The 25604-nt window shown below is 37.9% G+C and overlaps 1 protein-coding gene, 1 long non-coding RNA gene and 1 other non-coding gene across 5 annotated transcripts; 1 reads left to right on the plus strand and 2 right to left on the minus strand.

Moving 5' to 3' along the window:
- Nucleotides 1–571: 571 nt before the first annotated feature.
- On the minus strand, nucleotides 572–643 carry TRNAP-CGG. The gene has a single exon. It is a non-coding gene; the product is annotated as a tRNA-Pro (tRNA).
- An 8735-nt stretch (nucleotides 644–9378) lies between these two features.
- Nucleotides 9379–12693, minus strand: LOC100934006. Its single transcript, XR_147904.2, has 3 exons — nucleotides 12438–12693; nucleotides 11366–11567; nucleotides 9379–9558 (listed from the first exon to the last, which is right to left on the minus strand). It is a non-coding gene; the product is annotated as an uncharacterized LOC100934006 (long non-coding RNA).
- On the plus strand, nucleotides 12594–23992 carry AURKB (aurora kinase B). 3 transcript variants are annotated; one of them, XM_031965476.1, is made up of 9 exons: nucleotides 12600–12677; nucleotides 14034–14111; nucleotides 19708–19831; nucleotides 19978–20032; nucleotides 20288–20479; nucleotides 21116–21254; nucleotides 21389–21537; nucleotides 23239–23413; nucleotides 23674–23992. In XM_031965476.1, exons 2-9 carry the CDS (start codon nucleotides 14064–14066, stop codon nucleotides 23845–23847), a joined length of 1056 nt encoding a protein of 351 aa, XP_031821336.1. In that variant the 5' UTR covers nucleotides 12600–12677; nucleotides 14034–14063; the 3' UTR covers nucleotides 23848–23992. The 3 variants fall into 3 exon arrangements, with proteins under 3 accessions (XP_012404154.1, XP_031821336.1, XP_031821335.1); XM_031965475.1 differs by lacking the exon at nucleotides 12600–12677 and adding an exon at nucleotides 12808–12912; XM_012548700.3 differs by lacking the exon at nucleotides 14034–14111 and having other exon boundaries at nucleotides 12594–12677.
- The last annotated feature ends 1612 nt before the right edge of the window (nucleotides 23993–25604 follow it).

Consider the following 25604-nt stretch of genomic DNA (forward strand, 5'->3'; position numbering starts at 1 on the left):
GCATACATTAGATAATAAACTCTTGGGACAGCAACTATCTTTTGCCTTAAAAAAAAAAAAAAAGTATTTAGCATAATACCTGGCACATAGTAGGCATTTTAAAAGTGTTTATCGATTTGTATAACTGTAACCTGAAAATTCTTTACACTGAATTTGGGAAAAGTAGCAAAGGTTTAACCTTCTGGTTAAAACTGACCAATTGGTTCCGATTAACTAGAGAATAAAATACAATATTCTTAGTCTGACATTTAAGACTTTTGACTTCATGTTATACAGCAAACCTTATTTTTTATTATTCCACTCAGGAATTCTCTGCCCCTCACTATCTATCCCTTGAGCTTGGGTTTCTGTATCCTCACTTTTGCAAAGCTGAAAGGTTTTTGATTAATGTTTTTTTTTCTTAAAATACTCACCCAAATTCCTTTCCCTTTTCATTCTTCAGGGACCACTAAACTGGAGTCCGTCCCCAAAAATGTCATTTTCCTCCCCACATTTTCTTTCTCTCTCACTCACAGGTAACACGACCATATTTTTGGTTTTTGGAGTATATTAAGATTAAAATGACAAAAACGGGCTCGTCCGGGATTTGAACCCGGGACCTCTCGCACCCGAAGCGAGAATCATACCCCTAGACCAACGAGCCGACAAAATAATGGGACTAGAGAGAAACTTCTGAGGCTGTGTATGGTATGTACGGTTGTGAGCTGAGAGAGTGGATTTCTAGGCTCTTCAGTTTAAAGCGAGATTTCAGCCACCCCACCGAAGACTAGAAGTGAGGACGCCTGGCCCAGAGCTTAGATTCCGAGCTACCGCTCCTTCCAGGAAACAACGCCTTTAGGGAAGTTGGAAGAATGGGAAGGGGTCCTCAACTCCGCCCCCTTGTCCCCTTCGATCTCTCTCTCCCTCCCTTCCTCTCTCTCTCTCTCTCTCTCTCTCTCTCTCTGTTTCTCTCTCTCTCTGTTTCTCTCTCTCTGTTTCTCTCTCTCTGTTTCTCTCTCTCTCTTCTCTCTCTCTCTCTCTCTCTCTCTCTCTCTCTCTCTCTCTCTCTTCTCTTCCTTCTCCCCTGTCTATTCCCCCCCCCTCTCCTCCCCTCTCTCTCTCTCTCCTCCCTCATTCTCCCTCTCTCCCTCTCTTTCCTTTCCCTCCCTCCCAGTACAGTCCTCTTCCCCTCAGATGACTGATCTTTAAGGACATGACCATCTACTTCTTTCCAGAAGAATGGGTACTACTTAGTGTGGCACAAAAGACCCTTTTCCTGGACTTGATGAAAGAGAATTATCCGGCTCTCTCTAATCCCTAAGTGAGTGAGAGTCCCTTTTACCTCTTCAGGCCCTGAGGACTCAAGAGAAGCAGCTCAACAGGCAGAAAACAGGGCAGAGACAGTGGCAGACTGAGGCCCTACTCAAAGACCCATTCCTAAAGAGAGCTTTTTTCATCCTTGCACATAGATGTACAGTGCCAGTACAAAGATGGTTGAAGATAACTCTAATAGAGATCATAGTTTGGTTGGGGAAGGAGAGATGCATAGAGTATATGATTAGGATATACTCTGGTATACTCTGTATATACTCTGGTATACTTGGTATATACTCTGCTATAATGCTATAGCATTAGTACATATATAGAAGTGGAAAGGAAGGGAGAGACAGCGTTCTGTACTGAGGAAATCAAACAAGGCTAAGGTCAGGTATGACATTTGAGCTGAGAATTGGTAGAATTTTGATAGGCAAAATAAGCATGGGAAGGGCATTCCATTCTGTTGTATACCTCTCTTTTGTCCACTGAAAGATCTACTCACAGATCTTTCAGTTCTTGATCTAAATCAACTGGATTGAGAAAGGTAAGAGATCCCCGAGGAACCAAGAACCTTCTTAGATTTGCCTCCTTCTATACCCTCACCTTTCCTCACTTTCCTTCCACTGGAAAGAAAAATAAAATTGTTTTTTCCACTTTGAAAAAGAACCTTCACTCAGTTGTCACTAATATCTCTAAGACAGTGAGCCAAGACTCACTAGCTTCTCATCAAATTAGAAGTTCACATTTTCATTCTGTCCTCTACTAGTTCTTTGCCCTTGTGTCTGTTTAGTATATAATACTTCCCTTTCAACTTGCCAGCAATCTTCCATCTTGCCAACATCTCTAACTTTCCTCTACTTTTCCTATCTCTAGAGAGACCGTATATATACACTTCTGATTGGCTAACATGACAGAAAAGATAATGACAAATGTTGGAGGGGTGTAGGAAAATTGTGACACTAATACATTGTTGGTGGAGTTGTAAAGTGATCACACTATTCTGGACACCAATTTGGAACTATGCTCAAAAAGTTATCAAACTGTGCATAACTTTTGATCCAGCAGTGTTACTACTGAGTTTGTATCCCAAAGAGATCTTAAAGGAGAGAAAGGGACCCACATGTGCAAGAATGTTTGTGGCAGCCCTTTTTGTAGTGGCAAGAAACAGGAAAGTGAGTGGATGCCCATCAGGTGGAAATGGCTGAATAAGTTACAGTATATGAATATTATGGAATATTTTTGTTTTATAAGAAATGATCAGGAGGATGATTTCAGAGGCCTGGAAAGACTTATGTGAACTGATTGATGCTAAGTGAAGTGAGCAGAACCAGGAGATCATTGTACACAGCAACAAGATTATGTGAAGATCACTTCTGTTGGACATGGCTCTCATGAACAATGAGATGATTCAGGACAATTCCAATTGTGTTGTGATGAAGAAAACTATCTGCACTCAGAGAGAGGACAATGGGATCTGAATGTGAACTGCAACTTCCACTCTTTTTGTTGTTGTTTGCTTGCATTTTGTTTTCTTTCTTGTTTTTTTCTTCCTTTTTGATTTGATTTTTCTTGTGCAGCATGATAATTGTATAAATATATATACATATATTGGATTTGACATATATATTTTCAACATATATAACATATATTGCATTACTTGCCATCTAGGGGAGGGGATGGGGAGAAGGGAGGGAAAAATTTGGAACACAAAGTTTTGCAAGGTCAATGTCGAAAAAATGTCCATGCATAAGTTTTGAAAATAAAAAGCTTTAATAAAAAAAAACTCTTGATTTGAGACTTCTGTCAAGTCTCAAAATGAAAAAAAAAAAAGTTATAAATTCAGAAAGAAATAAAAGAATAAGAGAATAGAGAGAGGGGAGAAGATAAGGGAGGGACTTTTAGAAGAAACCCTATCCACAACAGATTTAAGTTAAAGAGAACAAAATATACATTTTGGAGGGAATAAAAGTCTTCTCATTTATAAAGAAATAAAAGGGTGAAAGAATAGGCTAAGGGGCAGGTATAAATGAGTGTGGACATTAATAGGAATGGAATAAAAAGGGAACAACATATATATAGTTGGAAGAATGTAAAAACCTTCTAAATTCAGATAAAAACAAGAGGGAAAAAATGTTTGTGGCAGCCCTTTTTGTAGTGGCTAGAAACTGGAAATTGAATGGATGCCCATCAGTTGGAGAATGGTTGGGTAAAATTGTGGTATATGAATGTTATGGAATATTATTGTTCTATAAGAAATAATCAGCAGGATGAATACAGAGAGGCTTGGAGAGACTTACATGAACTGATGCTAAGTGAAATGAGCAGAACCAGGAGATCTTTATACACTTCAACAACAGTACTGTATGAAAATGTATTCTGATGGAAGTGGATATCTTCAACAAAGAGAAGATCCAATTCAGTTCCAAATGATCCATGATGGACAGAATCAGCTACACCCAGAGAAGGAACACGGAAATGAAAGTGGACTACTTGCATTTTTGTTTTTCTTCCCAGGTTATTTTTACCTTCAGAATCCAATTTTTCTTGTGCAACAAGAGAACTGAACAGATATGCACACATATATTATATCTAAGATATACTTTAACATGTTTAACATGTATAAGACTGCCTACCATTTAGAGGAGGGGGTGGAGGGAGGAAAGGGAAAAGTTGGAACAGAAGTGAGTGGAAGGGGCAATATTGTAAAAATTACCCATGATATGTTCTGTCGATAAAAAGTTATAATTAAAAAAAAAAAAAAAACAAGAGGGCAAGAAGAAAGGGAAAAGAGCAAATGATAAGGAAGGGACCCTTAGAGGAGTTGTAGGTTAAGTAGGAAGTAGAAGTATTGGGATTAAGGGGGACCCCAAAACATTGGGATTTTGGACCAGTGACAGGTATTCCAAAAGAATTTGTAGGCTTAGACTCTCTCCAAGTCAAGAAGCAAAGTTTTATTATAATTGCAATACTAATTAATGCAGCTAAATTCCAAAAGAGGAAGATAGCAAAAAGCAGAAAGCAAGCAGGTAAATTTATTGGGATTTGGGGAGTACAGAACAAAGAACCATGGGGTAAATGGCATCATGGGATTAGGGTTTACATGATTTGTGGGAAGTTTGGTAATAGGAGCTAAAAATGACCCCCTTTTTTCTTTTTGTTATCCTTTGCAGGGAAAATTATAGCCAGATCATAATAAGTAAATTGACTCACTCCTTCCAGGAAAAATGACAGAAAGATTTGATTATGCTCTCAGAATTAAAGGAAGGGGGTGGGGGGGGAGAATGTTGTAAATATGTATAAAAGAATTGCACGTGTTTAACATATATTGGATTACTTGCCCTTTAAGGAAGGGGTTGGAGGAAGAGAGGGAAAAGTTTTGGAACACAAGGTTTTGCAAAGGTGAATGTTAAAAATTATCCATGCATATATTTGAAAATTAAAAGATTTAATAAAAAAAGATTTTAAAATAGAAGTATGATAAGGACTTATTTTTAGCTGTGTAATTTGGGGCAAGTAATTTTATATCTCAGAACCTCAGTTTCTTCACTGGTCAAACAGGAATAATAACATTTTGCTTAGGAGTATGGCATAGGAAATAGAATTAGACTTAGGGCCAAGAGAATCTAGTTTTAAATCCCACCTCTGACCAATACTAATTATACAAGCAGGCACAAGTAGCCCTATATGAGAGTTGAACAACTTCACTAGGGTGTTTTCCATACCTATGGAATCAAGAAGAACATCCTTTTACAAAACTTAACAACCCTGCTCCCCCAATTCCCAGTCTTAATCCTTGAGGAAAAATAATGAAAATTCATTTATGGCACTCATACAGGTCAACCCCAAGCTTCCTTTTGTTTGACTGGCTCACCAATTGAACATGCTTGGGGAGGAAGAAGCAAGAAAGCTATATATTTCAACCAAGGTACTAAGTGCTGTTAGGTAGTGAAGTCCATATGATGTCAGTCTTCCAGGCTGACCAGGTTTCCAGGCAGATCTTCCTAGATCACCTCCTGGGACACAGCACTAACCAGAAGCCTCCAGTCTGGGGTTCTGGCTACACAGTTCTGAGTGAGCTGGGCACTGGTATTCCCTGGAAGAGAGGCATCATAAATAGCCTTGAGCAGAAATCTGTCTTGCTTTTGAGCTCTTGCTTCTTGCTACCCCCACTGAGAGGATGGCTGAATAAAGACAGAATGGTTCCACCTCCTGGTCAGTCTGTCTCTATGTGATCCGGGTTGGAGCCTAAAGACTGGTAAGTTGGTCTAGCCATGCTGCCCACAAGTGGGCAGATAGAGAGCAGCCTTAAGGGATGCTACAAGTCACCTTCCTTTGCATTTTTTTTCATTAATTTTCTTGAAATTCTTGACCTTTTTTGTTCTTTCAGATGAATTTCTTGGCAGTTTGATTGGTATGGCATGGTATGATATTTTTGTTGTTTTTATTATATTAGCTTGACCTTCCCATAAACACTTAATATTCTTCCAATTGTTTACATATAACTTTTATTTATATGAAAAGTTTTATGTAATTGTGTTCACATAGTACCTGGCTTTGTCTTGACAGGTAGACTCCCAAATATTTTATATTGTCTACAGTTATTTTAAATGGGATTTCTCTATCTCTTGGTGATAGACTTTGTTGGTAACTTATAGAAATGCTGATGATTTATGTGGGTTTATTTTATGCAACTTTGCTACAGTTATTTTTTTCTAGTAGTTTTAAATTGATTTTCTAATTATATCATCATATTATCTGCAAAGAGTGATCATTTTATAGCTTACCTGTTCTATAGAATTCCTTTCATTTCTTCTTTTTCTCTTATTGTTAAAGCTAACATTTCTAGTACAATATTGAATAATAGTGGTGATAATGGGCAACCTTGTTTCACCCCTGATCTTGTTGGAAATGCTTCTAGTTTAGCACCATTACATATAATGCTTGTTGATGGTTTTAAATAGATACACTTATTTTAAAAAACATTCCATTTGTTCCTATACTCTGTAGTGTTTTTAATAGAGATGGGTGTTGTATTTTGTAAAATGCTTTTTCTACATCAATTAAAATAATCATATGACTTCTGTAGTTTAGTTATTGATATGGTCAATTATACTGATAGTTTTCCTGATATTGAACCAGCTTTGCATTCCTGGTATAAATTCTACTTGGTCATAGTGTACTATCCTGGTGATAAGTTCTTGCAATCTCTTTGCAAGTATTTTGTTTAAGATTTTTGCATCAATATTAAGGAAATTGGTCTATAATTTTCTCTGTTTTAGCCCTTCCTGGTTTAGATACCTAAACCATCATATCTGTGTTATAAAAGGAATTTGTTAGGACTCCATCTATTTTTCCAAATAATTTATATAGTATTGGAATTAATTGCTCTTTAAATGTTTGGTAGAATTCATTTGTAAATCCAACTGGCCCTACAGATTTTTTCTTAGTTCATTAATCACCTGTTTGATTTCTTTTTCTAAAGACGGATCATCTGTTAATCTGGGCAATCTATATTTTTGGAATTTTTCACCCATTTAACTTAAAAAATCAACAGATTTATTAAGTATAATAGTTTCTAATTATTGCTTTAATTTTCTGATCATTGGTAGTAAGTTCACCTTTTTCATTTTTGATACTGGTAATTTGGTTTTCTTTCTTCTTTGTAATCAAATTAATTCAAGATTTATCTATGTTACTGCTTTTCTCATAAAGTTAATTCTTTATTAGTTCAATATTTTTCTTTCAATTTTATTAATCTCTCCTTTGATTTTTGGAATTTCTAATTTGATATATATTTGGGGGATTAATTTGTTCTTTTTCTAACTTTTTTAGTTGCATGCTCAATTTATTTATCTCCTCTTTATTTTATTCATCTAAGCATCTAAAGATATAAGATTTCCCCTAAGAACTGCTTTGCCTGTACCCCATATGTTTTGGTGTGTTGTTTTTGTCATTCTCTTGAATGAAATTATTGTTTCCATGATTTGTTGTTTCACCCAGTCATTCCTTAAGATTGGATTATTTTGGTCTCCTTTTCCATGGTCTTTTATTATATGTAATTTTTATTATAGCATGATCTGCCTTTATGCATTTATACATTTTTGTTTATATCCCATGTATTGATGAGAAAAAGGTATATTCTTTTCTAATCCCATTCAATTTTCTCCAAAAGTCTATCATACCTAATTTTTCTAAAATTCTATTCACTACCTTAACTTCTTGTTTATTTTATAGTTAGATTTATCTAATTCTAAAAGAGAGAGCTTGAGATCCCCCATAGTATAGTTTTGCTTTCTATTTCTTTTTGCAACTCACTTAAGAATCTGCATGCTATGCCACTTGGGGAATATATGTTTAGTATTGATATTTTTTCATTATCTATGGTACCCTTCAGCAAGATAAAATTTCTTTCCTTATCTTTTTAAATTAGATCTAATTTTGCTTTGCTTGATTTGAGATCAAGATAACTCCCCCAGCTTTTTTTTTTTTAATTTCCATTGAAGCATATTAGATTCTGCTTCAGCCTTTCACCTTTATATATATTTCTCTGCTTCAGATGTGTTTCTTGTAAACAACATATTATAGAATTCTGACTTTTAAAAATTCTTGTAAAAAGCTATTGATACAGAGCTTTAGAGTTTGCATATGTAATATACAATATCTACATTATTTGCATATACATTATACATGGGAGATTATGTAATGTATGCTTCCATATAATTTCCCATTAAAATGGAAGCTCTTTTAAGGCAGAAAATGATTCACATTGATTTTTGTATTCTGGAATGGTGCCAGGCATATAGTAGACAATAAATGTCTATTGATTAACTGATTGTTCTGTATATACATACATATATATTAGCACCAATGATGTTATGTGGTTGTGAATCATAGAATACTATAATTTCTGAAGATTCACAGTTGTGGGTGACCTAGGTAATGGTGAGACCCAGGGTTGTAGTGTTTAACTAAATCAATTGTAAGAAATTATTTTTAAAAATTATCATTAGAGCTATGTAACCATAAGAAGTGGACTGGTTATATGGGTGAGAGTTGGGGATTTGATCAGACAGCCAGAGTATTTCACTGGCATCTATGCGCTAATGAGATCTTAGAGGAAGGTCTTTAGCTTGTTGAGTTTTCTGCCTTTGGAGGATTAACAAGAGGGCAGAGACAAGTTTCTCGGAGAATGAGAAAGCACAAAATGAGTGGGTAAATGGGTTTCAATCTGTATATGTCAAGATTATCATCTACCCCGAAACATCACCCCAAGAGTCTACTCAGTTTTTGTTCACAAGAATATACTCAGCCCTATTCCTACTCTGAATTCCTCCCTGGAAAAAAAATCAATTCTTTTTACTATTAATAATAGCTCATATTTAGATAGCCCTTTAAGGTTTTTAAAATTCTTTATTCATGTTATTTCATTTGATCCTTATAACAACCCTATGAGGTACATGCTATCATATACCCACATCTTAAAGATGGGGAAACTGAAATTTAGAGATTTTTTTTTTTTCTTTTGGTCTAAGGTCACATAGCTAGTAAGTGACTGAAGCACAATGAGGAATTGATGATTTCTCACTCCACTACTTTAGGTGGTCCAGTAGGTCCATATACTATACTGGTCAGTTGCTTATGACATGAAAAATCCATTATAATGAAAACAAATATAGCATCCTTAAAATATCAGGTGTAACAGATGATTCAGACTTCCCTTGGCATTCACATATTTTAACAAAATGGTGAAAAGGGCGTTGGGGAAGAATAACAGAACCAACTATCTGGCTTCTATTTTGTCCATTGCTCTTGTCCACTCCTGTAGTCAAGACTGTCTAAAACAATATAGTATGACATAGGCCCATGATTTAAATTTTAAAATGTTTACATCCATATATTTGCATTTTTGTTCCTGACATTGCCAAAGTACTCATGGGAAATTAAATTAACACAAAGTTTAAAAAAAAAAAAAAGCTGATTTAAAAACAAACCAAAAGAAAAAAAAAATCAGGTGTAATATTGAAATGTGAGTAGTGCTTCTCAGATGCACTCAGAGACAATCATGCAAGAAACATCCCTCTCTTTTATTGTCATATATCTTTATTCACTTTCTCTCTGATTTCAGAGAGTCTTCTCTATATGCTTGAATAATCTCAGTTAACTACCACATTTGGAGACGCTCTCTAATTGGCTTGCCTTAATGTTGGAAATTGAAAGAATTCTTTTCTCCCAGAAGGCATCTTCTACTCTTGTCATCTCAAACTGCAAAATTAATAGGCATAAGCAAAATTACTGTTAAGGACCATTTAATTTATGACCAGGTATAAGTAATATCAAAATGTAGTTAATCGTTCAAAAACAAAATGCAGAAGGCTGTAATGGATTCCCTTTTTCTCTGTTTGTGGAGGGGTCAAGGAGTTACTGTTCAAAGGGACTGAGACTTAAACTCTAGATAGAGATTTTCCTAGTACTGTGCTCTGAAAGAAAAACATTGGGTGGACTTCACTAGAGCCAGCTGCTAGGTTGGCACTAGTCCCACCCCCATAATGAGAAGCTAGGTGGTAATGTGGATATGGTGCTAGGCCTGGAGGAACTGAGTTTAAATATTGCCTCAGATACTGTGTGACTCTGGAGAAGTCACTTGACCTTGTTTGCCTCAGTTTCCTCATCTATAAAATGAGCAGGAGAAGGAAATGGCAAAACAATTCAGCATCTTTTCCTAGAAAACCTCAAAAGGGCTCATAATTCACAACACAATCCTAGCAAGAGTTCATCTCTCCTCATTCTCTAGGCATAACTTATGGTAGCTTGCTCTTGCCTCTTCATAAGTTCTGTCTAGTGCCCCCCAAACTGGAGTAGATGTTCTTTCCATAGGAATCATCAAAACAAACCCAGCTCTCCTAAGTATTGATATAAACTCAGATCTTGGGGAGGGGGGGGGGGTTGGAGAGTCCCTGATGTGAATTATATCCCCTTTAATCTGAGAGGGAAAGGTGATTACCGGTCTCAAACTTTGCCCTAGGAGGGACATACCCTCTTGACCATAAAGGATACTCCCAAGAGAAGTAATCTCATTCAATTTTGAATTGAATTGAATTGAAAATCAGTCTCCCAGATTCATCTGGTGATAAGTGCCCCTCCTCCACCAAAGATCAAAGTAGCCCCAATATATCTAGGCTGTATGCCAAGACATTTCACAAAACTATCCTTCCAGGATTCTTTGCCCATTAAGAAAGCTATCTTCTTAGTGAAAATAAATCCCTTTTTGCCACAGACTTTGGGTTTGCGAATTCTTTCACAAAGGACTTGTGACATCGACCAGAGGGGATCTCTTATCCTCAATTCTTACACCTCCTCAGTGTCATCTTCGGGCCAAGGATAGCTTCCTGATGGGGTTCTAGTGACAGTCAGAGAGTTGTGAAATCTCCTTTTGGTTAGAGGCGCAGGTTCTTCACGAACCCAAAGAGTTTTAGGTGGCAAACATATTAGTTTATTGTTGGATGAGAAGTCAGGTTTGTTAAGAGACTGACTTCATAGTGGCAAAGTCCTATTAGAGAAATGGAGGCTGTCACTGAGAAGAGAATGTCTTCTCAGCAGGCAGGATCCTGGCAGCTATACCAAGGGACAAGGCATAGTCCTGCTTTGGACATTCTGCAAAGAAGTGAGTTTAAAATTGCTCTTTAACAGGGAATCTTGAAGCTCGCATTTCAAGGTGAAAAGAAGGCCAAAGGCCTAGATCTCCAAGGCCTAGATCTCCAAGGGAATGGGAAACCACTTTTGAAGTCTTCTGGAATTTGTAATTTCCTGAAAAGGGATTTGCTTTAGAAAAGGCCAGCCAGGGTATGCTCTCCCTCACACTCTTGAGTCTGGGGAGATATGCTTCCCTGGAGGGCCTGAGATTGCAATCTCCCTTTTAAAGGGAACACAATTTCACACCCTCCCCTTCCCCGCCCATATCTTTGTGGGTGTCTTTAACTTCCCATTATTTTCTGTACAATGGGAGAAAAACTCGGGTGGTTTTGCTGGCTTCTTATTCTCCTGCCTTCCAAATTTTGATATAAAGACTTACTAAATTCACTCAAGGAGAATGGTAAAGAACTTGGCTGCAATTCTTGGGCTATGTTTGATAGGCATGGTCCTGCAAAACCTTAATCAATACAGTGGCTGTTTCAGCGATGCTCCGCTTGCTCCTCCGTCATTTCGCTCTCCTTATTTTCATCAATAATGTGGCTTTGTATTCAGCTGCCCGATCTAGGTAAATGCCCGATTGTCTGCAGAACATAATGGGAAAAGGGACCAAGGAGGAGAAATCCTATGGGGATGGTACCTTTCTGTTCTCTTTTGTCGACTCTACCTAGCCACGTGCCCGGCGCCCCCATCTCCGTCTCCCACCCCTCTCCTCCTGCATCCCTCATCAAGGCTTCTCTCTAAGGAGGAAGTCTTCCCCATTCTAAAGCATCATGGGACATGTAGTTCAAATCATTCTTCCCTCCTCAAATTGTAAAGTATTGAGAGAATGTGGTAGATCCCTTAAGAGCGCTCTTATGTTTTCATAATCGTCTTGGGGGTGGGGGGGTGAAATAGTTGGAATGGAAAGAAACTTTTTGAGAGAAAAACAACTTTGATACATTTTAATTTTTTTAAATTTTATTTTTATTTTCAATTTCAAATTCTCCCCCACCCTCCATTCCATCCCCCACCCCTTACGAAGGCAAGAAATAAGAAACTTATTATATGTATGCCTACAAATATGTTGTATACAAATGTATGCGTACACTATAAACACACATATTACGTACAAATAAACAAAAAGCATTTTCGCATTAGTGGGGGGAGGTGGAGAGAATGCCCCAATCTGCATTCTGCGCGTCAGTTCTTTATAGTACAGTATTTTTTAAAATAGTTGTGAATTATTGTATTGATCAGTCTAGAACAGATCTTTTACGGTGGATTACCGTTACAATGTTGCCATTACTGTGCACAATAAGAAACACTTGGGTCCTAGCAAACTCCTAATCCTTTAAAAAAAAAAAAATCTCGGGGAAACCTATTCCCCAGCTTTTCCTTAGTAAAAAAAAAAAAAAAAAAAAAACTAGAGCAGCAACTCCACTATCTAATTGGCTGGCGTCTCCGTCACTCACCTTAACCTCGGACTCCTGCCTCTCCCATTGTCTCTTCCTCGGGGAGGCGGGTTCCAACTCTTGTTTTCGGGCCTGGTATGATTTAGCCAATGAGAGCGGAGTAGAGATGGGAGGCTCAACCAATACAGCTGGGGCGGGATATTCGAAATAGCTCCCTTCGGCACCGGACGCCGCTTCGCCTTCTTACGCTGCGGCGGCGGCGGCGGCTACTGCGAAGAGCGGCGGAGACCCGAACTCTCGGTAGTGCAGGGGTCTGGCGGGCTCGTGCGCTTGCGTGCGGGAGCGGGGCTGGCGGTTAGCCGGGCACTGGGGCCGGCAGCCCGGAGCGGAGAGCGCGCCAGGATTCCCGGCTGTTAGCGGGCTCCGCGCGCGCTCTGCCGCCGTAATGCGCTGGCCTCTCTTCGGGCTCGCCGCGCGCGCTGCCCAGACCCGAAGGCGAGGGGAGTCCCGAGAGGAAGAGGCCATGGCGGCCAAGGCGAGAGGGGCTCTTTTGAGGGGCCGTGGGGCATTCCTTCTTTTAGGGGGGGGGGGGGGGGGGGGGGGGGGGGGGGGCTGTGGCCCCGCCCTTAAAGAGCCCTTCTCTCCCTATCCAGGCTGCTCCTCCTCTACTCGCCCTGGCCGGTCCTTGCCAGCTGCCCCTCCTCCCTCCTGCCCTCGCCTTTTTAATAATGCTCCTCGGCCTCCCTATCCTCTCCAGCTCCTCCTTTCTCACTTTCTCCGTCCCTCCCCCCTCCTTCCCACACTCCCTCTCCTCTTCCCTCCCCCCAACATGCTATCCTTCATTTATTTGTAACTGGTCGGGCGTCAGACTTGGCCACTTCCTTCCCGGTTGGGGCCTGTTCTATCTTAATATCCCAGTTTTACCTACATGGCCCATATGGTCTCAGCAATATCCCACTTTTACCCATATGGCCCATGTAGTCGTCTGTGATGCGAATTTGCTTGCATCCCACAGGGATATTGGGCACAGTTTCGGGAGAAGGCAGCTCATTTACCTCTTTTCCTCTTTCTTAATTACTTCTTGGCGCATCATATATTTTTCCTATGGTCTTATGGGGTTAAAGAGCCATTCAAGGGAAGAATGGACATATACATAGAGAACTTTAATCAGCTCCAGTGGTCAGAGAGAATGTCGGACTTTGCATAGCATAATGGAGAAATCGAGTATTTTGTGTGATAAGAGGCTTGGGTTTAAATCCCACCTCTAATGCTTGTGGGAACGAGAGGAAGATTATTTAAATTCTGATCTTGAGTTGACTAATCTGTAAAACAGCAAAGATAAACCTGTAATGTTTATCCCATAAAGTTAAGGTGATGCAAGTGAAAACTATTTAAGGTTCTTGACTAATCCTAAAAATGCTATGTAAATGTCATTATTGTTATTAAGACTAAATAGCTCAGTTTATACATAATAGAAAGGACTTTAAAAATCATTACTTAGTCCAGTCCCCTTGTTTAATGAATGAGAAAATTGAGACCCAAACATCACTCTTGTTAGAATCAGTCTGAGAGGGAACAGAGATTTCCTGAATCCTTGATACAGTATGTTTTCTATTGTTCCATTATGCCTCTCATCTGTTTCTTTCTCCTGCCCAGAATTCCCTCCACCCCCTTTTCCTTTGCAAGATGTCAGAGAAGGAGAATGCCCATCTAGGATCTTACAGCACAGCATTGGTAAGGGAAATTTGTGGGAATTTCATATATGACATTTGAGAGAAATATATCTAGAGTAATTTTTTTCTGACTCCTGGCTTAACTCTCAAGGATCTCTGGTTAATTTTATTGTATTTGATTTTTGGAAATATATGATGCTTTAAAAGTTTGAGAGAGAGAGTTTCTCAGTAATTAATCATGATAGCAATAATTAATTAAATGGGTCAGTGGTACTTTGATACCAAAGACTCCTAAATGGCCTTGGAAAAGTGGATGCTCCTGAGGGTGGCAGCTGATTGTGTTTGGTTAATAAGTAATAAGAGAGAACGGATATTATTTACAAATTACCCCCAGTCTTGGGCAATCTAAGAACTATCTCCACCCAAATCTGTGTACAACATAATGGGCTTCCTACTTGTGTTGTCTGAACAATGTTGAGGAGAAAATCCAATCTTATCAGAAATGTCTCTAAGATTCTGGCTTGGTTTTAGAAGGGAATGAATTCTTTTCCCCAATATTAACAATTATTTAATGATCATTTCTCTAAAATAAAAATAAAACAGTAGACTCCCCAGTAGGTCTGAAGATTACTACAAGGCTTATTGCTTTGAAATGCCATCAAGCTGTGGAAAAGGGAAAACAGGATTAATGATTGAGTCAGGTTTCCCAAGGAAATGATCATTCACCATCAATCTATTGGAGATTTCTGGTCTAGGTAAACTTGAAACATCCTGCTGTGCAGTTAAATTCCAATCATTGGCTACAATTCATAAACATAGCAAGAATTAACAAGAGATGCTTTAAGTTAAATCCAAAAAGCATCTTTTTTAGCACTTCCTCAAGCTACTGAGATGGGGATAAAAAAGACAAAAATTTTATAAATAAAGACAGGTTTAAGAATGGTTTAAGTAAATTAATGTATAATAGCACTATAATAGATTATTAAGGAGATATCCATAACATTTTGAGGTAGGCATTTTGAAGGGTTTTCTCACAAAACATCTCTTAGTACTGTAAGAATTTGTTTTTATGAATCCTAAATTGGTAAAAAGATAAAGAGAAATGATCTTAGCACAATACTCCATCCCATTCAGTGGAACCATTGGCCCAAATGTTATGAAGAGTCTACTTATTTTTTAATACATATCATGAAGGCTGTGTAATGTGAAGCTAGATACAAAAACATCTTTGCTATGTGAGTTCCTTATCTTAAAAAGAACTATACACACTATCCTTATAGTAAAATAAGGCACTCGATTTTGAATTGGGTGTAGGAGGTGGGTTATTCCCCATATTTACACTTAAAAGACCTGAGTAATACCGCATCCTCAACCTTTGGGTTTTAAATAGTTCCAGAATTTTGTTGTAAAGCATAAAGTACAAAGTAAATTCATTTAAAAGATTTTATGTAGGACTTTGAGAACCTCTTTGATGAAGTAAGCAAAAGTTTCATCACTGAGAAATTTATAAAGCAAACTTTGCTCGGTTATGTCTTTAAAGCTTTTTAAGAATTTGAGTTCAATATCCCTAGTTAACTATTCCATCTTTTACAGATCTGGGACGGGGGAACAGGACACCTTAGTTGAAGATAGAAACTTTTTTTTTTTTTTTTTGCTGTACAAAAAGAATCAGACTCTGAATTATTGTACAATTAGCTTGTGAAGGAAATCAAAAATGCAGGTGTGCATAAATATAGGGATTGGGAATTCAATGTAATGGTTTTTAGTCATCTCCCAGAGTTCTTTTTCTGGGTATAGCTGGTTCAGTTCATTACTGCTCCATTGGAAATGATTTGGTTGATCTCGTTGCTGAGGATGGCCTGGTCCATCAGAACTGGTCATCATATAGTATTGTTGTTGAAGTATATAATGATCTCCTGGTCCTGCTCATTTCACTCAGCATCAGTTCGTGTAAGTCTCTCCAGGCCTTTCTGAAATCATCCTGTTGGTCATTTCTTACAGAACAGTAATATTCCATAATTTTCATATACCACAATTTATTCAGCCATTCTCCAACTGATGGACATCCATTCAGTTTCCAGTTTCTAGCCACTACAAAAAGGGCTGCCACAAACATTCGTGCACATACAGGTCCCTTTCCCTTCTTTATAATCTCTTTGGGATATAATCCCAGTAGTAACACTGCTGGATCAAAGGGTATGCACAGTTTGATAACTTTTTGAGCATAGTTCCAAACTACTCTCCAAAATGGTTGGATTCGTTCACAACTCCACCAAAAATGAATCAATGTCCCAGTTTTCCCACATCCCCTCCAACAATCATCATTATTTTTTCCTGTCATCTTAGGAAGATAGAAACTTACTGCAATACTTATGAAATCAATATTTTATTAAGGTCTCAGTAAACTTAAATAATGGAAACATGTAAATGAAAAAAATTTATATTGACTTCATGACCATCATCCTAAACCATTACAATATTAACAAGAATTGACAAGAATGTGACTCAGTAAAATAACTTAGTCCACCAGTATAATGAATCATGGTCAATAGTACTAAATCTCTCTATCACTTCCCACGATCAGGGAGCCCTTGCTCTATTATAAATAAGTATACACTTAGGCAAAAGACAAAACAAAAAAAAATTATTTTGTTTATTGGGTACTTTTATAACGTAGTTCCTTTTGTAGTCTCTCCCGTGTTTATACACACACACACACACACACACTCACACACTCACACTTACACACTGCAAAGCTCTTCCAAACTATATTAGAGTTTCTAAGAGCCTCTCCCAATGGAGTAAGGGGTTGGAGTGAGGGAGAAGTAGGAAACGAAAGAGACAATTCCATTTAAAGATAAAAGGTGTACTGCAATACTTTTGGATCAACTCACAATCCACCTCCCCCTACCTTCTCATTTTGTGAGGTTCTTATCCAGATCTTTAACTCGAGTTAGCAGTCTTATGAACTCTGGACCTCTTCTTTTTTTTAAGTGGATATAATAAAATATGTAGGATTACAAAGAAAACATTATTTTTCAAATTTTTTTTTTTGAGTACATAGACTCCCAGGTGAAAAAACCCCTATTCTGAATCTTTCAACAGGGGTACTCTCAAGATCTCTCCATTGGTGGATGCCAGTGTTACATGACTAGTCCATCTCCTTTTCTAGTTATATATGTCTTTGATATCCTTTTCTACCCCTCTCTTACATAATTCTTCACTGTTAATGTGTTGCAGCCTACTTGTGTCCACAATGCATATTTCTATATCTCCCAGTGATAAAGCATGACTGGAAAAATATTGATAAAAGCTTTTTTTCCTACAAATAAGCTTAGTGTCATGACAATCCAGTCTACTTTCCTCCTCCTCTTACTCAATACTGGGGGCAATTCTTTGCCAAGATATGTATGCCTTCTAAAAATCCTCAAGGCATTCCCCTTTGCTTTGTTCACTCTTACAAAGGACTATCTGGCCTTTCTAATCCACCTTTCAGCTGAAGTCATATATATTGTCTTCACCAATTATATTGTTTGGGAGCAAGGATCACCTGTCTTTTCTTTTTATATACCCAGTGCTTGGGTATATATGTAGATAGTGTTTAATAAATGTATTTTCATCCATTAATTAATGGACAGTAGGCATGCTTCATTCATTTGGTGAATTTTTGGTGTGGTTAAGTTTAACTCTTAAGTTTAAGAAGGAGACTGAAGTGTTCCAGATCTTGATGTAATTGGTAAAAAATAAGCATCTGAATGACTTTTACCCTCTGTAGAAAATCTGTCTTTCATTTCAACTCTACCGTGGACGTTTCAGTGACAAACATCTTTGTTGAAAGTTTCAGTTTAATGCCTTGTTCAGTTATTATTAATCAAAAGGTAAAACAAAATTCTTTTATAGCTTTGAAAGAATCTCATATGATTTTGAAAAATGCATGCCCCATTGGTGGAAGACAATATTTAAGGCTGCATTTTGCTTTACTGAATCACATTTTTTATGGTCAAGAAATTAAACAATTTTGTCTTTTTCTGCAATTGTATATTTTTTTTTCAGGAGGACCTGAATTCAAACCCAGCCTCAGACACTTAACACTTCCTAGCTGTGTGACCCTGGACAAGTCACTTAACCCTAATTGCCCTGGGTGGGGGGGGGGAGGCGGGGGGAGGAAAGGAGGGGAATAAAATAGTAGCTTCATTGTCACTGATAAAGAAAATGGTGTTTAATGGAAATCCCCAATTTGAGTACTCTAAAGACCTGACTTAATTGTACTTCTTGCCAAGCTTTCTAATTTTTTTCCTTCATTGTCCTTTTTTCTTTAAATGAGGCCGTTCTCACAATATTCCACCAGTTTCCTCCCAAAGGTTTTACAAACCTGGCTGCAGGAATTCCTAGCTTCTTTTGATCTGATAATTTATTTATTTTTGTTAAACTTATGTGTACTTAAATGCCCTTGTGTCAAATTTATATGAATACATGGACGAGGAATGATCTGTATCAATGAAAGGCATGCCTTCATTGATGAAATCAAAGATTTATTGGTACAGAAACTTCTCTTTTGCTCATTTTCCAGTAGTTGATTTAAATAGATCTGGGTTGGAACTGTTAAAATTAGTCATATGCAATATCTTTCTATTCTTTTGGTATTGATTTAAATTTTTAACTGTACACAGTGGATTCAGAAATTTCTCCTGACAGCCACTCCCTTTCTATTATCATATAAGTAGTTCATATCTGTAATGTTATTTGGTGTTTGCCGTGTCTAACACTTGCTCACTCTCGACCTGAAGATTGTATCTATGGTGTATAGGGTGTGAGGCTTTAGAAAGGCTATAAATATAAACCTTTGGATTTTTTTTTTTCATATTCTTTGAACTATGTTTTCTAACATTTTTTTGCCATCTTCTGATGTAACTAAATTTTATAGTATAATGTATTGTTGTGCAAATTAAAATTTATAGTTCTTTGTAGAATTTATTTACTTGGTTCTCAGCAACAAATGTTGTCACATATGCTACATTTTTTCATGGTCTTTTTGTAAATGCTTCTTGTGAGCATAGCACCATGAAACAAGCAGATGTGCCACAAAATGATGTTTCTTATTGCCTTTGGACACAGGATAAAACCAATTTCACCAATTCCTTCATTTGCCTCTCCCAAGAACAACTTCTTTATTGTCTTTAAGTAATTAGGGTGAAAATAGTCTATGACTCATGTTATCTAGATAAATATGTGTTAGGAGCAGCACCCTTTGATTCACAATTGTAGAGTTGAAAAATGTCTTGAAGAGCCCAGTCTGAAGTCAGGAGGACCTGAGTTCAGATGTGGTGTCGAGATACTTAACACTTCCTGGCTATGTGACCCTAGGCAAGTGACTTAACCCCAATAGCCCGGGGATGGAGAAAGAGTGGGGGAGGGGAAGAGAAGGTCTTGAAAGTCATCTGGTTCAGCCTCTACCCAAAGCTTAAATTATGTAACATCCTTAAAAGGTGATTATCCAGAAATAAGGAAGGAAACATACTGGAGCTGAAATAGGGATGCTACCTTTTCTCTACATTTTTACATGGTAATGATGAACAAAGGGACATACCTGCCTAACACGCACACATGCATGAATAGGCCCATTTCCCAAATTCATGCTAATTTGCATTTCTCTCCAGCCTCAATCCAGCCTGAATGCTCTGCCCCTAAGGATATTCCGGAAAGATCTAGCCACTCCATCTTCAACCCTCCTCATGAATCGTTCTAGACCTGTTCTAGAGTCTTCAAGCAATCAGCCAGCAGGTACTTTGGAGTTTGGGGGTGTGCTCTGGAGGTGAAAGGTTTCATAAGGTATGGGGGAAGATACAGTCCTGTAATATGAGTTTGCAATTAGACAGATGTTCACATCAAAAAAAGAGAGAAAAAGTATTGATTGTTTATTTTGACAGCTGTGCCTGGCAGGATAGGGGTTGATGGCAGCAATGTGAAATTGAATCTCCAGGTGTAAGTATGCCCAAGGATCAGATACTTAAGTATGGATGAATTCATAAGGTTGGGGGGTGCATGGATGTGAATTGGGGCGGGGATATGTTCACCCCAGAGGGATAGAAGTAAAACCTCAGAAAAATCTAGGGATAGGATACTTGAATGGGGGAGAGGAGTTTGTAATGAGAGGGAGGCCTGCTTACAGTAGGGGAAGAGGGATAAAGATGGACTTGAGAGATTTTCTCTAAGTTGGTTATTACCCTTTTCTATCAGGCGTCATTTCAAAATTGATGACTTTGAAATTGGGCGGCCACTGGGTAAGGGCAAGTTTGGAAATGTGTACCTGGCTCGGGAAAAGAACAGTCAGTTCATTGTGGCACTGAAGGTTCTCTTCAAGTCTCAGATGGAGAAGGAAGGTGTTGAACACCAGCTTCGAAGAGAGATTGAGATCCAGTCTCATCTTAGGTATGGACAAATTCATACTGAAACTACCTTCCCCTTCCCCATTATAGCTACTCTTTTTTCTGACTTCCTTTTCTGAACTAGTACCTCTATATCTCTTTCCCTTCCTGCCATCTATTCTTTGAATCCCACTTCATCCACTTATTCCATGTTTTTCCAGATGCTACCATTCATCATCCCAATATTTCTCTCCTTAAGAACTTGTCTTTGTCTCTACTGGGGCAAGGGTTGGGCCACTTTTTGTATGTATCCCTTGCTTTTTCCTGCAAATTTGTGGACTAATTTGTTATCAATTTGTTCCAGTATGTTTTCCCAGTATGGGACCTATCAATGGAAATGTTTTTATCCCTATTACCTACATGATTTGTTTACCATGTCAGGCCCCTTATTTCCTGGTATCAAGTATGTTATGCTAAAAAGAAAAGAGAATGAATTAAAGGATTAGAGTTAGGACCTTGGAGGTTATTTATTCCAATCCCCTTGGTCTCTGAGTTTCATGTAGAATGAGGACACCTGTACCTAGCCTTACACTGTCTACATCACAGTATTGTCTGGAAGAAACTAATTCATAAGTCTTTAAAGATTAAGTAGATGTTAGTTGCTATTATTACCTAGTCATTCTTATCTCCTTTTCCCCAGGCATCCCAACATACTTCGCCTCTACAATTATTTCCATGACCGGCGAAGGGTTTATCTGATTCTGGAATATGCACCTCGAGGCGAATTATACAAGGAGCTGCAGAAGAGCCATACATTTGACCAGCAGCGCACAGCCACGGTCCAGGGGTGGTGGGGAGCAGGATGTAGTTGTTTCTGAGGGGCAATTGAGGATGTGTACAAGGTGCTAGTGATACTTAGGGTGGGGATGTGAGTTAGAGTATCTATCTGATCAATTCTCTCATCTGCTCTTAGATCATGGAGGAGCTGGCAGATGCCTTGATCTACTGCCATAGGAAGAAAGTGATTCACAGAGACATTAAGCCTGAGAATCTACTCATGGGACTTCGAGGGGAGCTCAAGATTGCTGACTTCGGCTGGTCTGTCCATGCCCCCTCCCTTAGGTATGACTGTAATAAAGAGGTCTCGGAACTATCCTGGGACAGGGAAAAGTCTTAGAATTCTAGAGGAGGTCAAAATTGGTTCATGATCTAGACATAAAGAATGATATTATAAACAAAGTAGAAAAACATAGGATAGCTTACCTCTCAGATATATGGAGGAAGGAATTTGTGACTAAAGAACTGGAGATCATTATTGATCACAAAACAAATAATTTTGATTATAGTAAGTTGAATTTTTGTACAAACAAAACTAATGCAAACAAGATTAGAAGGGAAGCAATAAACTAAGAAAACATTTTTATATTCTGATAAAGGCCTCATTTCTAAAATATATAGAGAATTGACTTGTTTATTTCTGTTATATTTTATATATATATATATGTATATATTCTATTTATATATATTTATTTCTAGTCATATGAAAAGGTGCTCTAAATCACTATTGATCAGGGAAATGCAAATTAAGACAACTCTGAGATACCACTACACACCTTCTCAGATCAGCTAAGATGACATGAAAAGATAATGACAAATGGTGAAGGGGATGTGAGAAAACTGGGACACTGATACATTGCTGGTGGAACTGTGAACAGATTCAACCATTATGGAAAGCAATTTGGAACTCTCCTCAAAAAAATTATCAAACTGTGCATACCCTTTGATCCAGCAGTCTCTCTATTGGGCTTATATCCCAGAAGAGATCTGGAAGGAAAGGGACCCACATGTGCAAAAAATGTTTGTGGCAGCCATTTTTGTAGTGGCTAGAAACTGGAAGCTGAATGGATGCCCATCAATTGGAGAATGGCTAAACAAGTTATGGTATATGAATGTTATGGAATATTTTTGTTTTATAAGAAATGATCAGCAAGATGATTTCAGAGGCCTAGAGAGACTTACATGAACTTACATGATCATTATACACAGCAACAACAAGATTATACAATGATCAACAGTGATAGATGTGGCTCTTTTCAACAATGAGATGATTCTCTACTGGTCATCCTGCCATCTGGGGGAGGGGGTGGAGGGTAAGAGGTGAAAAATTGGAACAAGAGATTTGGCAATTGTTAATGCTGTAAAGTTACCCATACATATAACCTGTAAATAAAAGGCTATTAAATTAAAAAAAAAACAAAAAAACAATGAGATGATTCAAACTGATTACACTTGTTCAGTGATGAAGAGAGCAATCTATTCCCAAAGAGGATTGTGGGAACTGAGTGTGGACCACAGAATAGCATTTTCATGCTTTTTTTTGTTTGCTTGTATTTTATTTTGCTTCTCTCTCTTTTTTTTTACAGGTTTGATTTTATTTTTCTTTTACAACAAAATAATTGTATAAATATGTATGCATATTTTGGATTTAACATATTTCTACCATGTTTAACATATATTGGACTACTTGCCATAGCGGGGAGGGCATGGGGGAAGAGGGGAGAAATTGGAACATAAGGTTTTGCAAGGGCTAATGTTGAAGAATTGTCTATGCATTTGTTTTGAAAAATAAAAAGCTTTAAAAAAAAAAAAAGAGAAGGAAAAATCTAGGGGAGGGGTCAAAGGTAGTAATTCTTCCCAGTTCACTCTCTTAGGAATTGGTCTGTTAGTGTGTTCATGTTCTCTCATCTCATTGCTTTTAGCCAAAAACTAGGAGGATGGAGAATCCCTCTGGTTCTGGTACCATTGTCCAACATCTTTCCTTAGGAGGAAGACAATGTGTGGGACTTTAGACTATCTTCCCCCTGAAATGATTGAAGGACGTACACATGATGAAAAGGTGGATCTTTGGTGCATTGGAGTATTATGCTATGAGCTACTAGTGGGAAATCCTCCCTTTGAAAGTTCCTCTCACAGTGAGACCTATAGACGGATCACCAAGGTATGGATAAAGCTGGGGTGATGGAAGTCACCAACAGCCCAATTGGCACATGGGATTGGAAGTGGAAGGGGGGGGGGGGGGGGGGAAAGAGTCAGTAAGGTTCTCATTACAAGTTGCATGAGTTCTGGATTGGGAACTGAGTAGCTTCAGATTGGGCAAAGTCTGTCATCATTTAATTCCTCTAATGTCATGGATGCCTGATAAAGATCTGTTGGTTTGAATAATATCTCATTATGCTTTTCCTTTCTCCACTTTAAAAGGTGGACCTGAAATTCCCTTCATCTGTTTCTTCTGGAGCCCAGGACCTGATCTCTAAACTGCTGAGGCATAATCCCTTAGAACGACTTCCCCTCACTCAGGTCTTGGAACACCCCTGGGTACAGGCCCATTCCCGGAGAGTGCTTCCTCCTTGTTCCCCCCATCCTGCCCACTGAATCCTGTCTTATGTATATTTAGATTTTTGTGTATTTTGTATGTTGAAGGAAGATGAAGTGGGACAGGGTAGATCTCTGGCTTTCTCTTTTATCATTATTTCCACTAAACTCAGACTATTTAATAAAGGCTTAAATTTTTTTTGTATGTATGGAGATTGGTGACTTATCATGAAACTAGAGAATGATGTCTCTCCCCCTCAGTTGTTTAATCTGAAAGAAAAGTTCTGTACAAGCTACAGTCAGGAAATTGAATTCCATGACTGACCACTCAGTGTTGCCCTTAAAAATATAGTGTCCAGATCGTCTTTGTTAGTTCTAAACTCTGAGTCATTAGCACCATTCATTTTTTCTTGTATTCTCATACCCGAATATATGAGGAAAGTCATAGAATCATATAAAATCTGGCATCCTGTATAATATTAATTTCAATATTAAAGATATTCTATATTCATAATTTTAATAAATTAGTAATAATTATGATCATTTTGTGATTATAATATTTAGCATGTTTCTATAGCAGCTCTGCCACTTTACTTTATTGAAGCCTCTAGCTTTCACAGTTGAATGACCCACCCTCTTAACCGAAGAAGAGCCCTTAGTTTCAATCCTTTTTATTGTTTCATTCAACCTTCCATCCTTTTGACTTGTTACCTACTGCCTTACCTTAGTTTAGGCCTGCATCACCTCACCCTTTCTCATATTTAGATTTTTAATTTATTGAGTGGACTAATTATACTTTACACTGTGCTTTGAGCAATAGAAAAATTAGAATCCCTATCCACAAGTCTAGTAGAGGAGGAAAGACCTTGATAAAATTATAAAACAAGATGGAATGTGATGAAGTGTCACATCAGAATGTGAGACCAAGTCTTAGGCAGAGCTGGTGTCATCTTGTAATGTGAAGAGTGAATCTAAGTTGTAAGGACTTGGACTTTACGGAAATTGTGAAGTGAGAAGGACTTAACATAAACCCTTGCAGCAAGATCCCAGTGATGGTTTTTGTTAGGAAACCTTCATGGAGACTCATTCATTTGGATGGAATGGAAGAGTTTCTGTGGCTCTCTAGCCAAAAGAGATTGTACCTCTTTATAGAAAACTTCAATACATTTCTCTAATACCTTACCAAATTTTGTTTAATCATTCCCTAATAGAGGAGCACTCCTAAAAAGCTGCTATAAATATTTTAAGTACTAATAGGTCATTTTGTATGGACTAGTAGCATTATTACTGGTACAAAAGTGACATCCATGGTATAATTCCAAACTGCATTCTGGAATGACTGGAGCAGCAACAATTTCTACAATTGTCATTTTCCTCTTTTGTCATCTTAGCTAATCTGATTCGTATAAGATTTCATTCACCTAGTTTCAGCAGTTTTAAGCCACTTTATTATTTTTCTTTTCTTTTTTGGGGGAGTGGGGAGTTGTATCCGTTTTTAATGTTTTCTAGTGAGAAATACCCTTTGCCAATCCAATCAGAAATTGTTCTGTAGCTTTAATCTTAGAGGGTTTCCTGGGATACTGAGAGGTGAAGCAACTTGTGCATGGTCATTCAGCCAGTATGTGTTAGAATTTTTTTTTTTTTTCTGAGGTTAAGAATTCTATTTTGTTGATCTGCCCTTTTAGACCTAGGGTCATGGGGGCAGTGAAAATGGTCAATGTGTGATGTTTTGCTGAATTCTGCTTACAGTTGTCCTCCAAAGTGGGAGTCTCTGACACTTAATAGAGGGATATAAAATTCCCTCTGTTGCTAGAAGA

Source organism: Sarcophilus harrisii, chromosome 4, assembly GCF_902635505.1.
Source record: "Sarcophilus harrisii chromosome 4, mSarHar1.11, whole genome shotgun sequence".
NCBI lineage: Eukaryota > Metazoa > Chordata > Mammalia > Dasyuromorphia > Dasyuridae > Sarcophilus > Sarcophilus harrisii.

What these genes read in the sequence shown, in the direction of transcription:
- AURKB (XM_031965475.1), top strand. Translation starts at nt 12,823, where the DNA reads ATGCGCTGGCCTCTCTTCGGGCTCGCCGCGCGCGCTGCCCAGACCCGA. An exon ending in GATCTTACAGCACAGCATTG is followed by an intron (nt 14,112 to 19,707) that starts GTAAGGGAAATT and finishes ATTTCTCTCCAG; the next exon opens with CCTCAATCCAGCCTGAATGC. An exon ending in GAGATCCAGTCTCATCTTAG is followed by an intron (nt 20,480 to 21,115) that starts GTATGGACAAAT and finishes CCTTTTCCCCAG; the next exon opens with GCATCCCAACATACTTCGCC.